Below are 14334 nucleotides of genomic sequence, written 5' to 3'. Positions count from 1 at the left end.
ATTTACAATAGACAGGACATGTAAGCAACCTACGTGTCCATCAACAGATGAATGGATACAGAAGATGTGGCACATATATACAATGGAATATTCCTCAGGCATAAAAAGAAACAAAACTAAGTTATTTGTAATGAGGTAGATGGACATAGATACTGTCATACGGAGTGAAGTAAGTCAGAAAGAGAAAAACAAATACCATATGCTAACACACATATATGGAATCTAAAAAAAATGGTTCTGAAGAACCTAGGGGCAGGAAAGGAATAAAATCGCAGACATAGAGAATGGACTTGAGGGCACAGGGAGGGGGAAGAGTAAGCTGGGACGAAGTGATAGAGTGGCATGGACATATATACACTACCAAATGTAAAACAGATAGCTAGTGGGAAGCAGTCCCATAGCACAGGGAGATCAGCTCGGTGCTTTGTGTCCACCTACCTAGAGGGGTGGGATAGAAGTGTGGGAGGGAGCCGCAGGCAGGAGATATGGGGATATATGTTTATGTATAGCTGATTCACTTTGCTATACAGCAGCAACTAACTCACCAGTGTAAAGCAATTATACTCCAATAAAGATGTTAAAAAAAAAAGATTAATTCACAATGGCCGTTAATATCTAGATAATTTATCCTAAGCCGGGGCTGAAATTTAATGGATATTTTTTCCTTTTCATTTTGTTAACAAATATATTATCTTACACATTTCCTGTGTTTTAAACAATGCCTCTTTATGACCTCTCTTTCAAACAAACCTGTGCATTCCATCTCTTGTGTTCTCTGTCAAGCTGATTAATCAAGACTTCTGCAGCTTTAATTGTTTCTTGTGCTTTTCTTACTTCAGCTTCAAGTTTGGCAGCTTCTGAAGTCCTGCTCTGAAATCTATGAAAACATTAAAGCTTAATTAAAGACAATTGGATTTAAGATAGATTTAATTAAATTATGCTTATATAGTAAAGTGAACTTTTATACAATAATTTAATTAACTATAATATTGATAATATTTGCATATAAAATATCATTAATGTAAGAGACACAATACCAACACATACATTTAAAGGGGAACATTCTCACAGGGCCTTGATGTCCTACTACATTATGTATAAACTTATGAATATGACATTCAAAGGACCAGTCATAATATTGATCTATCTTTTCTGTTTTATTTTATTTTACTCAGTTCAGTAAAACTATATGTCAACATCTGAAGAATTTTATATTCTCAGAAAATGCCCTATCTTTTATCTGCTGTGCCCTTCAACAGGATGTTCCATTTGCCTAGAATACTTTCCAGCTCCTTCCTTATCCCTACCTCACACCTCACTCTAACTCCCTCAAATATATACCTATCAAAAATATAAATAAAATCTTAAAACTAACCTGATATATTCAGCCCATTAGATATGTTCTCTCCCTATGTGCCCATTTGCCAAAGTTTAAAACTTTTAAATTATTTTCCTTAAAAATACTTGTGCATATATATTATTTTATTAAATATAATAGTAATATTCCTATTACTTAGTCCTTCAACAAATATGTAAGTGCCTTCAAAATGCTCAGGATTCTGCCAATTCTCAGAACAGTTCAAAATAAGTATTACAATTCTCATTTTATAAATATGGAGACTTAAATCCAAACAGATTATTGCACAGGTCTCCCCAACAGTAAGCAGAGGATCTAAAATTCATATATGGGTGTGTCTGATATTAAGTTCCAGGCATTTTACAGTACTTTTATTGCCTAAGTGCTCTATTCCTCCCTTCCCTAGACATAAGACTCTAGGAGTCACTTGTCCAAAATGGTAGCCATATATGGCTGTCTAAATTTAATTAAAACTAAATAAAATTAAAAATTCAATTCCTCAGTCACATTATCCACAAGGTCCTCAGTCATATCATTCAGAAGGTTTTCATAATAATACTTCCAAAATACTGGTAGTATAGTGTAGTGACTAAGAAGAGGAACTTTATGGAGTCAGACAAATACAAGATCTAATGCTTGCTTAGTCATTTACTAACTGCTTAACTCAGGCAAATAAATCTTTCCAATCTTTAGCTTCCTAATCTGCAAAATGTAAGAATATCCACCTCTCAGTGTTGTTTTAAGTATTAAAAATGATGAATATGTAAAGTGCCTAGGACAGCACCTGACACATGCAAATGACTAACAAATGGAATCAAACATTGGTATCATAAGCTAACCACTCAATAAATATTTGACAATTATCTGAGTATTATTAAGTACTGATTCTGAGCATGTAACACTGAAAAGAATATATTATTTTCCTTATACTTCTCTAATTATACCAGGAAAGAAATTATGTGATTTCATTTCTGTATGTCTAACATAAAAAAAAATTCAGGAATATGAAAAACATTGAATTTATGGGTTTGAAGATTTTTTTGTTTATTCTCTATAAGTAAATATAAATAAATGTAAACAGAGATAACTGTTTCCTAACTCTGTATAGAAAAAAAAACTCATAGTTTTCAGTCTGATGAATTTTTTTCTTGGTGCAATAATTTGTATTTTTTCATAAGAAAGAAAAGGATACATAACACACCACTTAAAGAAAAAATATGTTTATAGAAAAGTTTTAGTCTCATAAAACTGAAAGCAAGTGATAACATATGCTATATTTAATGACACATTCTCCAGTTTTTCAATCTTCACAATTCTTAAAGGAAAATGCTTCCACATTTATAATAATTCCCATACCAATATTTTCTATCCTATATTAAAAGGCAATCACAGGAACACAGAGGTACAGGAAAGGTTTTAAGATTAATCACATTCATAAATGTTTCTTAAATTTGAGAATAATATTTGCATGAAGGAATATTTGTAATACCAAAAAGGGCAAAGTTAAAAAGATAAAAATTTTTTAACATGATTATATACCTCTGGAAAGATTATGGAATTAGGTGGTCCTATAGCATCATCTGAGATAAAGGAGTCTAAAATCTTGAAGTCAAAATAAGAAAGAAATGGGAATACCAAATGTAAACACTCCCAGCATTAACACATTACGTTCAATTCTTCCTGCTCAATTTTCCAATGCTTGGGAACATAGAAACTTAAAATATTTTTGTTCTTATTAAATGTTTTTTAAAAGAAAGACATTCTATATTATTTTACATCCTTCCCCTTTTTAGAGTGAGATACCAAAAAATTAGGACAGTGATTATAACTAAGGTTTTCAAAATTTATGTATTAGCTGAGGTATGTTTTCAAATATTCAAAATACATTTCAAAACTTAACTTACTTTTCTTTGAGTTCTGACACTTTTTGACCAACAGAATTAAGAAGCTCCTCTAGTTTCCTTTTTCTGTCTTCAGTTTTCTGCAAATTTCTAAAATATAATTCAATTTTATAAGTCATTCTACTCTAGTTATCAACAAAAAGCCACAACAGCACCTTAAAATGTAATTGTGCAGTAAATAGATGACAATGAAAACTATCAATAATTCAGTAGTTATAATACCTTCACTTAGAATTTGATTTGAAAAGCCATGCTATAATTAAAAGTGTATTCTCTGACCTAACCATACCACTTCCAGGAATCTATATTTTAAAACACTTGTGCCCACAGATTTCTAGATAAAAATGGAAGACTAAAAGTATTCACTTATCTTCTTTCCCTTCTAAAATCCTACTAAAATGAAACCAAGGGAATAAATTAAAACATACATGCACAAGAATAAAGACAATGAAAGAGAAAAGTACTACTAAGGAGTAATTTTAATAAAATTTTGAAAGGTCATAACTGACATATCAAAATGCAAAAGGGCAAAAGTTAAATGACTGCAGGAAGATAGGTGAAAAGAAGTATTCAAAAATGTTCAGGAAATGTAGACAACAGGTACCTCTGAAGAAAATAATAGAGCTAAATACAGAAGATTGTTTAATAATTGATAATATAACATTTGACCTCAGATTCCCTCCTGCATTGAGAGCAGACTATCCTCTACATACATCCCTGAAAGTCAAACCTTATTGCTCTTACCCACCCCCAACCACCCCTACTCAATCCCTAGGCAGAAGATAGTAGGATTCTTCTAGAGAAATGACTGGCTTACCCCTCTCAAAAGTACCCACAAATATTGAGAGGTTGTCATCAAATGGCCAATCCACACTGCCATGCACTGCTGGGCATTTGTGCATTGCACAAATCAACTTGAGTTTTTGTCTAAACACAGATTGCAAGGTCTCATTCCCCAGCATATCTGATTCAATAAGCCTTGATGGAGATCAAAAATTTGCTCTTTTAACAATTTCCCAGGTAACATTGATGCTGATGGTTCAGGGACCACATTTTGAAAACTACTATAATAGAATATGGCCTTCAAAATCATGAGATTAATTTATTTCTAGTCTAGTATTTTAAGCCCAGCCCAATTATGATCACATATAATAGTATAATACAGATAATTTTAGACATGCAAATCTCAAAATATTTTTCATCCCATATAACCTTGCTTAAGAAGCTACTATGTGTTCCAGAAAAATGAGGGACTAAACTAAGAAAGAGAAAGACAAAGACCCAAAATAAGAGAATATGATCAGAAAAGAGACAAATATAACCCCAGAATAATGGTGAAAAGCAATCTCAAGATAACTTAAGCTGTAGACTGCAGGCCTAGGGAAGAACTAACTCACCTTGAAACAGGAGGACAAAAGGCTCTAAGTAGGAGAGTACTAAGAAAAAATTAAATAGAACACATAGATTCCAAATACATTTTAGGGTCTGACAAAAAGACTGTGGATAAATATGTGATACATAAACAGAAAAAAAATAATCAATTGAAAAAATAAGGCAATTATTAAGCATAACAAAAGGTATACAAGAAAGGAAATATACTCATAAAACATGATATGTCCAAGCTGTAAAAAATATTTATATAATCAAAGTATATAATATTTAATATAATTTAACACAAACATTTCATGTAATTATATTGAAAAAAATAAGAAACTTAGGCAGCTAAAAATCTCCTTGTGTAGAGTAAGAAGTAAGAGATAATTTCAAAAGTTGAATGATCATGAACATAAAATATCTCTTAGTCTGCATTTAGAACAAATGAGATAAAATATAATACTTAATAACAATAGCAAATTAAAAGTTTAAGTCCCAAAAGTAAATTGTTAAATTTTCCCCACACCTGCCAGATAATGTTTTGGAAATAATATACTAAAAGCTTCCTAAAACTTAGAGGAAAAAAATATAAAAGCTCTAAATTTCTAAAATCTACTTTTTGTACTTTGACAGTATTCCTTCACAAAATTTTGGCTCTTTCTAAAGGAACTTCTACCAACTTATCTTTCCAACAACTTAACACAGGAGGAAAAAAGTGAGTTGATTCTGCTATACATCTTTTAATTGCTTTTTCTTTTTTTGTTCTGTTTAACTTTTCATTTTTTTTTCTTTTTCTTTAGTGATGTATAGTTAATTTATAATACTGTGTTAGTTTCAGGTGTACAGCATAGTGATCCAGTTTTATTTTTTGTTTTTGCAGATTATATTCCATCGTAGATTATAAGATATTGAAGAAAATTCCCTGTGCTATATAGTAAAACCTTGTTGCTTATCTATTTTATGTATAATAGTTTATGTCTTTTAATAATATATGCCTAATCTATCCCTCATTCTCTCTCTCCTTTGGTAACCATAAATTTGTATTATATGTCTGTAAGTCTGCTTCTGTTTTGTATATAGATTCATTTTGTGTATCTTCTTTATCCATTCATCTGTCGATGGACATTTAGGTGGCTTCCATGTCTTGGCTATTGTAAACAGTGCTGCAATGAACACTGGGGTGCCTGTATCTTTTCAAATTATGGTTTTCTCCAGATATATGCCCAGGAGTGGGATTGCAAGATCATATGGTAGCTCTACTTTTAGTTTTTTGAGGAACCTCCATACTGTTTTCCATAATGGCTGCACCAGTTTACATTCCCACCAACAGTGTAGGAGGGTTCCCTTTCTCCACACCCTCTCTGGCATTTATTATTTGTGGACTTTTTGATGATAGCCATTCTGACTTGTGTGAGGTGATACCTCATTGGGGTTTTGATTTGCACTTCTCTAATAGTGATGATGAGCATCTTTTCATGTACCTGTTGGCCATTTGTATGTCTTCTTTGAAGAAATGTCTATTTAGGCCTTCTGCCCATTTTTTGATTGGGTTGTTTATTTTTTTGTTAATGAGTTATATGAATTGTTTGCATATTTACCCCTTGTCAGTCACACTGCTTGCAAATATTTTTTTTCCCATTCTGTAGGTTTTTTTTTCATTTTGTTGATGGCTTCCTTTGCTGTGCAAAAGCTTTTCAGTTTGATTAGGTGCCATTTGTTTATTTTTGCTTTTATTTCTTTTGCCTTATGTGACTGATCCAAGAAAATATTGCTATGATTTATGTCAGAAAATGTTTTTGCCTATGTTCTCTTCTAGGAGTTTTATGTGTCATGTCTTATATTTAGGTCTTTAAACTATTTTGAGTTTATTTTTGTATATGGTGTGAGGAAGTGTTCTAATTTCATTGATTTACATGTAGCTGTCCAGTTTTCCCAACACCACTTGTTAAAGAAACTGTCTTTTCTCCATTGTATATTCTTGCCTCCTTTGTCATAGATCATGGGTGCATGGGCTTATTTCTGGGCTGTCTATTCTGTTCCATTGATCTATATGTCTGTTTTTGTGCCAATACTACACCGTTTTGATTACTGTAGCTTTGTAGTATAGTCTGAGGTCTGGAAGGGGTATGCCTCCAACTTTGTTCTTTTTCCTCAGGATTGCTTTGGCAATTCTGGGTCTTTTGGGGTTCCATATAAATTTTAGGATTATTTTTTCTAGTTCTGTGAAAAATGTCATGAGTATTTTGATAGAGATTACATTAAATCTGTATATTACTTTGGGTAGTATAGTCATTTTAACAGTATTAATTCCTCCAATCCAAGAGCATTGGATATCTTTTTGTCTCTTTGAATCATCCTCAATTTACTTTATACCAATGTTTTACAGCTTTCAGCATATACGTCTTTCACCTCCTCAGTTAAATTTATTCCTAGGTATTTTACTTTTTTTGACACGATTTTAAACAAGATTTTTTTTCTTTTTTTGCTTTCTCTTTCTGATATTTAATTGTTAGTGTAAAGAAACACAACAAATTTCCATGTATTAATCTTGTATCCTGCTACCTTTCTGAACTCATTTATTAGTTCTAATAGATTTTGTGTGGAGACTTTGGGGTCCTCTTTATAGAGTATCATGTCATCTGAAGTAGTGACAGTTTTCAATCTTTCCTTCCAATTCGTAAAACTTTTACTTCTTTTTCTTGTCCAACTGCTGTAGTTAGGTCTTCCACTACAATGTTGAATAGAACTGGTGAGAGTGGATATCCTTGTCTTGTTCTTGAATTTACCAGGAAGCCTTTCAGGTTTTCACCATTGAGTATTATGTTGGCTATGGGTCTGTCATAAATGGCTTTTATTATGTTCAGATATGTTCCCTATATAGCCATTTTGGTGAGAGTTTTTATCATGAATGGATATTGAACTTTGTCAAATGCTTTTTCTGCAACTATTGAGATGATGATGTGGTTTCTGTCTTTGCTTTTGTTAATGTGGTGTATCACACCGATTGATTCACATATTTTGAACCATCCTTGTGATCCTGGAATGAACCCAACTTTATCATGGTGTATGATCCTTTTCATGTATTGTTGGATTCAATTTGCTAATACTTTGCTGAAGATTTTTACGTCTAAATTCATCAAAGATATTGGCCTGTAAATTTCTTTTTTTGTAGTGTCTTTGTCTGGTTTTGGTGTCAGGATAACAGTGGTCTCACAGATTGAATTTAGAAGTGTTCCCTCCTCTTCAATTTTTTGGAATAGTTTTAGAAGGACTGGTATGAGTTCCTCCTTGTATGTTTGGTAAAATTTCCCAGTGAAGCCATCCAGTCCAGGGCTTTTGTTTGCAGGGAGTTTTTTTGTTTTTGTTTTTGTTTTTTTAATTACATATTCTACTGCACTTCTAGTGATAAGTCTGTTCAAGTTATCCATTTCTTCTTGACTCAATTTTTGCAGGCTGCATGTTCCTATAAACTTGTTCATTTCTTCTAGGTTGTCTAATTTGTTAGTATAAAACTGTTCATGGTATTCTTATAATTTTTTGTATTTCTCTGGTATCAGTTGTTATTTCTCCTCTTTAATTTCTTATCTTACTTATTGGAGTCCTTTCTCTTTTGTTCTTGGTGAGTCTCTCTGGAGGTTTGTTGATTTACCTTTTCAAACTACCAGCTCTTGGTTTTATTGATCTTTTCTATTATTTTTTGATCTCTTATTTTATTTATTTCCCATTGATCTTTATTATTTCGTTCCTTCTGTTAACTTTGGATTTTGTTTATCCTTCTCTTTCTTATTCATTTTGGTGGTAGGTTAGGTTGTTTGAGATTTTTCTTGTTACTTGAGGAAGGCCTGTATATCACTATAAATTTCCCTCTTAAAACTATTTTGCTGCATCCCATAGATTTTGTAAGGTTGCGTTTTCATTGTCATTTGTCTCAAGGTATTTTCTGATTTATTCTTTGATTTCATTGTTGAGCCACTGTCTTTTTAGTAGCTTGTTGTTTTGTCTCCATGTGTTTGTTCTTTTCCTATTTTGCTTTCTGTAGTTTACTTCTAGTTCCATACCACTGTGGTCAGAAAAGATGCTTGAAGTAATATCTATCCTCTTAAATTTGTTGAGGCTTGTTCTGTGATCTAGTATGTTATCTATCCTAGAGAATCTTCTATGTGAGCTTGAAAGGAATGTGTATTCTGTTTTTGTTTTTTGTTTTGGATGTAGTGCCCTGTAGACATCAATTAAGTCCAACTGCTCTATTGTATCATTTAAGAACGTTCTTGCCGTATTGATGTTCTGTCTGGATGATCTGTCCATTGATGTCAGTGGGGTGTTAAAGACTCCTGCTATTATTGTATCATTGTCAATTTCTCCCTTTATGTCTGCTAGCATTTGTTTTATATACTTCGGTGCTCCTACAGTACAAGTGCAATATCCTCTTCTTATATTGATCACTTTATCATTATATAATGCCCTTTTTCTTTCTTTATGGCTTTTGTTTTAAAGTCTATTTTGTCTGATAGGAGTATTGTTACCCCCACTTTCTTGTTGTTTCCATTTGCATGAATTCTCTTTCTCCATCCCCTTTCAGTCTATGTGTATCTTTCATCCTGATGTTAGTCTTCTGAAGGCAGCAAATTGTAGTTTCTTGGTTTTTTCCTCCAATCTGCCACTCTGTCTTTTGATCAGAGCATTTAGTCCAGTGACATTTAAAGTAGTTATTGATAAGTATGCATGTACTGCCATTTTAATCCTTGTTTTCCAGTTGCTTTTATAGTTCTTCTCTGTGCATTTTTTTCCCTTTGGCAGGGGGAGGGGGTTGATGTTTTCCTTTTGTAGTATGCTTGAGCTCTTTCTTTTTGGTTTTGGTGAATCTATTGTACATTTCTGATTTGAGGTTACCACGGAGTTCAAGTATGTTGACCCATAACTATATCTACTTGCTTTAAATTGATAGTCATTCAAGTTCGTATTTTTTAAAAATCTACATTTTTATACTCCCCTCCCCTACATTTTGTGATTTTTATATCCTATTTTACATTGTAATGCCTATCCTTTTACTGTTAATTGTAGTTAAAATTATTTTCACAATTATTATTTTTTAATCTATGTATTGGTTTTTTTGTTTTGTTTTTTGTTTTTTTTTTTTTGTTTGTTTCCTTGCGTTATGCGGGCCTCTCACTGTTGTGGCCTCTCCCATTTGCGGAGCACAGGCTCCGGACGCGCAGGCTCAGTGGCCATGGCTCACGGGCCCAGCCGCTCCGCGGCATGTGGGATCCTCCCGAAACGGGGCACGAACCCGCGTCTCCTGCATCGGCAGGCGGACTCTCAAGCACTGCGCCACCAGGGAAGCCCCTATGTATTGGTTTTTAAAAGTGATCTTGATTCCTTCTATATTTGCCTTTCCTATTCTGATTTTCCCTTTCCTACAGATTCTTGCTTCTTTTCTATTTAGAGAAGACCCTTCAATATTTCTTTTAGGGTAGGTTTAGTATTGCTGAATTCTTTTAGTTTTTGCTTCTCTGAAAAATTCTTTAGCTCTCCTTCTATTCCAAATGATAATCTTGCTAGGAACAGCGTCCTATGTTGCAGGCTTTGCCCTTCAGTACTTTGAATATATCATGCCGTCCCTACTATCCTGTAAAGTTTCTGCAGAGAAATCAGCTGATAGCCTTTTGGTGGTTTTTCTCTTGCTGCCTTTAGAATCCTCTCTTTTAACTTTTGCCATTTTAATTAATATATGATTTAGTGTGCGTCTGTTTGGGTTCATCTTGTTTGGGACTCTCTGTGCTTACTGTACCTGGGTATCTGTTTCCTTCTTTAGGTTTGAGAAGTATTCAGCCATATTTTCTTCAAATACATTTTCAACCCCCTTCTCTCATCTCCTTCTGAAACCCCTGTCATGCATAGGTTAGCATGTTTTATATTATCCCATAGATCTGATATGTTGATTTCATTTTTTTTTTTTTCATTTGTCTTTCTGTCTGCTGTTCTGATTGGGTGATTTCCATTATTCTATCTCCAGATCACTTATTTATTCTTTTGTGTCATTTAGTCTGCTATTCATTGCTTCTAGATTGGTTTTATTTTGGGAATTGAATTGTCTATTTTTGATTGGTTCCTCTTTATAGTTTCTAGGTCCTTGTTACAGTGATCTGTGTTTCTATCGATAATCTTTCTTAATTCAGTTAGCATTTTTATTACCTCCTTTTTGAATTCAGGGTCTAGTAGACTGGTGCATGGTCTGTTTCATTATTTGTTCTTTCAGGGGATTTATCTTGTTCTTTTAATTGGAAGTAGTTCCTCTCCCTTTTCATTTTACTTAACTTTCTTTGTCTCTATGAATTTAGCAGAAACAGTTATCTGCTGTGGTCTTGAAGGGGTGTTTTTATGTGGGAGCATCACTGTGTAGACTGTGTGAATCCAATATTTTTGGTGTGAGGGCTGGTTTCAGTTGGACGCCAGCCACATCATTCTTCAGGGTGTGTGGGCTATTATCCCCTGGATAGGTGGTATGGCTGGTGTTGTAGCATCTGGAGCCTGTACAAGATGTGAAGTGGGACTTTTTCTCTGCTCCATGGCTGTCAATGCCCTGTCAGGGGTGAGGTCTGCTCCCTAGTTGTTGGAGTAGAAGCCCTGATGGTCAGGCTCAATCAGGTTCCACTGTCCATGAGTTCAAGCCCTGCCCAAAAGGAGGTGATTGCTGAAGCAAGGAAGGCCCATGCAGTCACAGAGGACCTATGCATCACCTGTGTAGGCATTCACATTTCTGCTCAGAAGCAGCCCAAGGTTGAATCCCTTTCTCTGCTGTGTTCATCTGAGATCTAGTGCAAGGCTATGGTCTGAAGTAGGCTGGGGCTGAGGGCTGGGGCGTTGTGGCTGCAGGAATTGAAGTGACTGCACTGCCACCAGAGATCTGGGCTGCCTCTGTGGCAGTGTTCTCACAGGACCTGTCTGCCCCAGATCTACTGCTAAGCTGTGGTGTGGAGTGAGTGGAGCCAGAGCCAGGGTACTCTCACTGGGAGATGAAAGGCTCTGTACTCCTGAGCATGCTGATGACAACTGCTACTGTCCCACCTGGACCACACCCCAGTCCCTCGGGCTGTGTCTCTCTCAAGGCCTGTCTGCCTGAGCTTCAGTGCTTAGTCACTGGGCATTTCTGTGGCACTGCTCATGTGCACACTGACAATGGCCTCCATGGCTCCACCGGATCATACCCCAGCCTCCCCAGTCTGTCTCTCCATAGCTAGACCAAGTCTGTGTGCAAATCTTGCACCAGGGATGGAGTGAGTGGGCCTGGGTTGTTTGCCCATTCAGATTGGGAAGTGTGGTAAGGCAGCACCCATTAATGCAAAACTCTCAACCCTGATTGTTAGCAAGCCAGCATGCGAGCACTCCTCACAAGTAGAGTCTAGGCTTTTCCAGCCCTTCTGTCTGTCTCAGTAGATTTCCCAGCAGGCGAGGGGGACTGTCTCTTCCACGCAGGAGCCCAGGACTGGTATGCCCAGTGTGTAGCTCAACCTCCTCGCTCTTCAAGTCAAGGGTCCACCCATAGAGAACTTCTCTTTCTTACAGATCCTTCCTAGGGGCTCAGGTCCTGACCAAATGCCTTTTTTTTCTGTCCTACCCAATTATGTACAGATCTTTCTTGCAGCTTTAATTGTACAGTTCTTCTGCCAGTTTCTAGTCAGTTTCCCATGATAATTGTTCCACATGTAGATGTATTTTTGATGTGCTTGTGCGGTGAGGTGAGCTCCACATCCTCCACTCCATCATCTTGATCTATGTTCTTAATTTGTATTTAAATGACTCAGTGTTGTCAGCTGCCATTTTAGATACAGACAAGAAATAAATCCTAATAACTAGGTCATCAGATTGATGAAAATAAAGGTTAGAACTATTTATATTTTATGTTTCACTTACGATTCTAATCCTGCCTGTTCAGTTTTCAAAGGCTGAATTCGCTCCAAGACATGGGAGTACTGGACATTGGCTTTAACCCAGGCAGCTAAAGGAGCAGCTGCGGTACTGGCACGCTTAGCATTCTGAAAAATACATCAGAAATTATTCCACATCCTAACTTAATTTCAAATAAAAGCAAAGTTAATTCTAGTGTATTTTCTTTAAGCATTTGTTTAATAACTTGTCCCGAATAATGAAGTTTTTGGTTTATAGCAAAAACAAAGTGAATTGCTATTTTAAGTGAAAAATACATATACTCTATTTTTTCTTAAGAATAAATCTTTCTGAACCACATACAATCTTTAATATAATGACATTTTATTGACATAAGTAATTATTAGCCACGTTTAAAATGAATACATGTGCCGTCCACAACGATGTTCAAGCACCAATTCCTTCTCTGCAATATACAAGATAGATCTTTATTAGATAAAAGAAATTTTCAAACAATTGCTATTGGTGTCAAAGAAGAAGTACATGACATTTTGAATAAAGGATCTAAAAAAGACCAGAATCATGGAATTTTAACTGTTCACTGAAATTAGATATAAGTATCCCAAGAGAGATATCTGTTATTATATGACAAGTATACTAGAAGAAATAAAAGCATACAGGCAAGTTGTAAGTTATGATTAGTTAGGAACTTACCGCTGACAGCAGATCATAAGATTCAAAAACCACTTAAGATAATAAACCTGCCCCCAACTCCCTAGATTCTACAATAGTTTACCTAATTCTTCTGGTAAATGCTTCCCAGCTATAATACTTACAACTTATTATAATGAACTTTTAGTTTTTAGGTAAACTAAACAATCAATAATGATAAATCATCATATTTTGACAAGCAGAATATTATATAGTATGGAAAGGGAATTTATGGCACAACTGTTAAAAATTACCTTTGGATCAAAAGATCCTTTATTTTTAAAAAGAAGTTCTTCAACACTCTCTCTTATTTCCTTTGGAATATTTCGTGCATCAAAGGTTGCTATGTCTTCTCTCACACCTCTCTTTGCAAGGAAACTGAAATTAAAGCATAGTACTGCAAATAAGGCTAAATAAAGTTTGCTATTTTTAACAAAAATATCAATTTAACAAAGTGGTGTATACAATACTTTTAATCTATTAGTTAACCAAAAAATAGGGTACTTTTAAAGTACTTAAGCTTCTGAAGTACCATTCGTCATTTTTTATAGACGAGGATCTCCAGAAAGATGCACAATTTTTCTAATGTTCTGTGAATACACTGAAGCAATAAAATGAAGGGATTATAATCTTGAATTCTACCCATATCCCTTTTTGTGAACCCCTGGGTACTAATACATTCTAGGATATGCAAGAAAATATTCTGACTCCTTTATAAGAAAGATTTTAAAGTGCCCCCTCAATCTAAATCTTCTCTCCCATTTCAGATAGAAAAAGAACTCTACTATCAACCTAAGTCCTAAAATGGAATTGAACAGCAGCACAAACCACAATACCATTGTTATACTGTGAAACCTAAAGCTGCATAATTGCATATTGAGTTAATAATCAGCCTTTTGTCTTCCAGTTTACATCACTCTTATATAATTTATGGGGCTCTCGCCTGCTCCCTGTGTCTGTCTCTGCCAAGAGTCCAAGATTCTTTTTGAAAATAGTGACTATATTTACTTCATCAGTAAATCACAGTAAACACAATGCTCTATACTGTGTGAGGACCAAATAAATATTTGTTTATTAAGATATTCTTAAAGACTTTAAGGCATTCCT

The 14334-nt window shown here is 34.7% G+C and overlaps 1 protein-coding gene across 1 annotated transcript in view; it reads right to left on the bottom strand.

The window, feature by feature from the left end:
* Nucleotides 1–14334, bottom strand: part of DYNC2H1 (dynein cytoplasmic 2 heavy chain 1) — a gene marked incomplete at both ends in the record, with an annotated part of 341923 nt that overhangs the window by 220228 nt on the left and 107361 nt on the right. The window contains 4 exons of the mRNA XM_007462583.1: nt 751–877; nt 3262–3348; nt 12544–12665; nt 13482–13605. Coding sequence (XP_007462645.1) covers nt 751–877; nt 3262–3348; nt 12544–12665; nt 13482–13605 — 460 coding nt within the window. The remainder of the gene's footprint in view (nt 1–750; nt 878–3261; nt 3349–12543; nt 12666–13481; nt 13606–14334) is intronic.

Source organism: Lipotes vexillifer, unplaced genomic scaffold (genome assembly GCF_000442215.2).
Source record: "Lipotes vexillifer unplaced genomic scaffold, Lipotes_vexillifer_v1.1 scaffold2189, whole genome shotgun sequence".
Taxonomy (NCBI): domain Eukaryota; kingdom Metazoa; phylum Chordata; class Mammalia; order Artiodactyla; family Lipotidae; genus Lipotes; species Lipotes vexillifer.
Note: the sequence above shows the minus strand (reverse complement) of the source record. Positions and strands in the feature narration are given on the sequence as shown.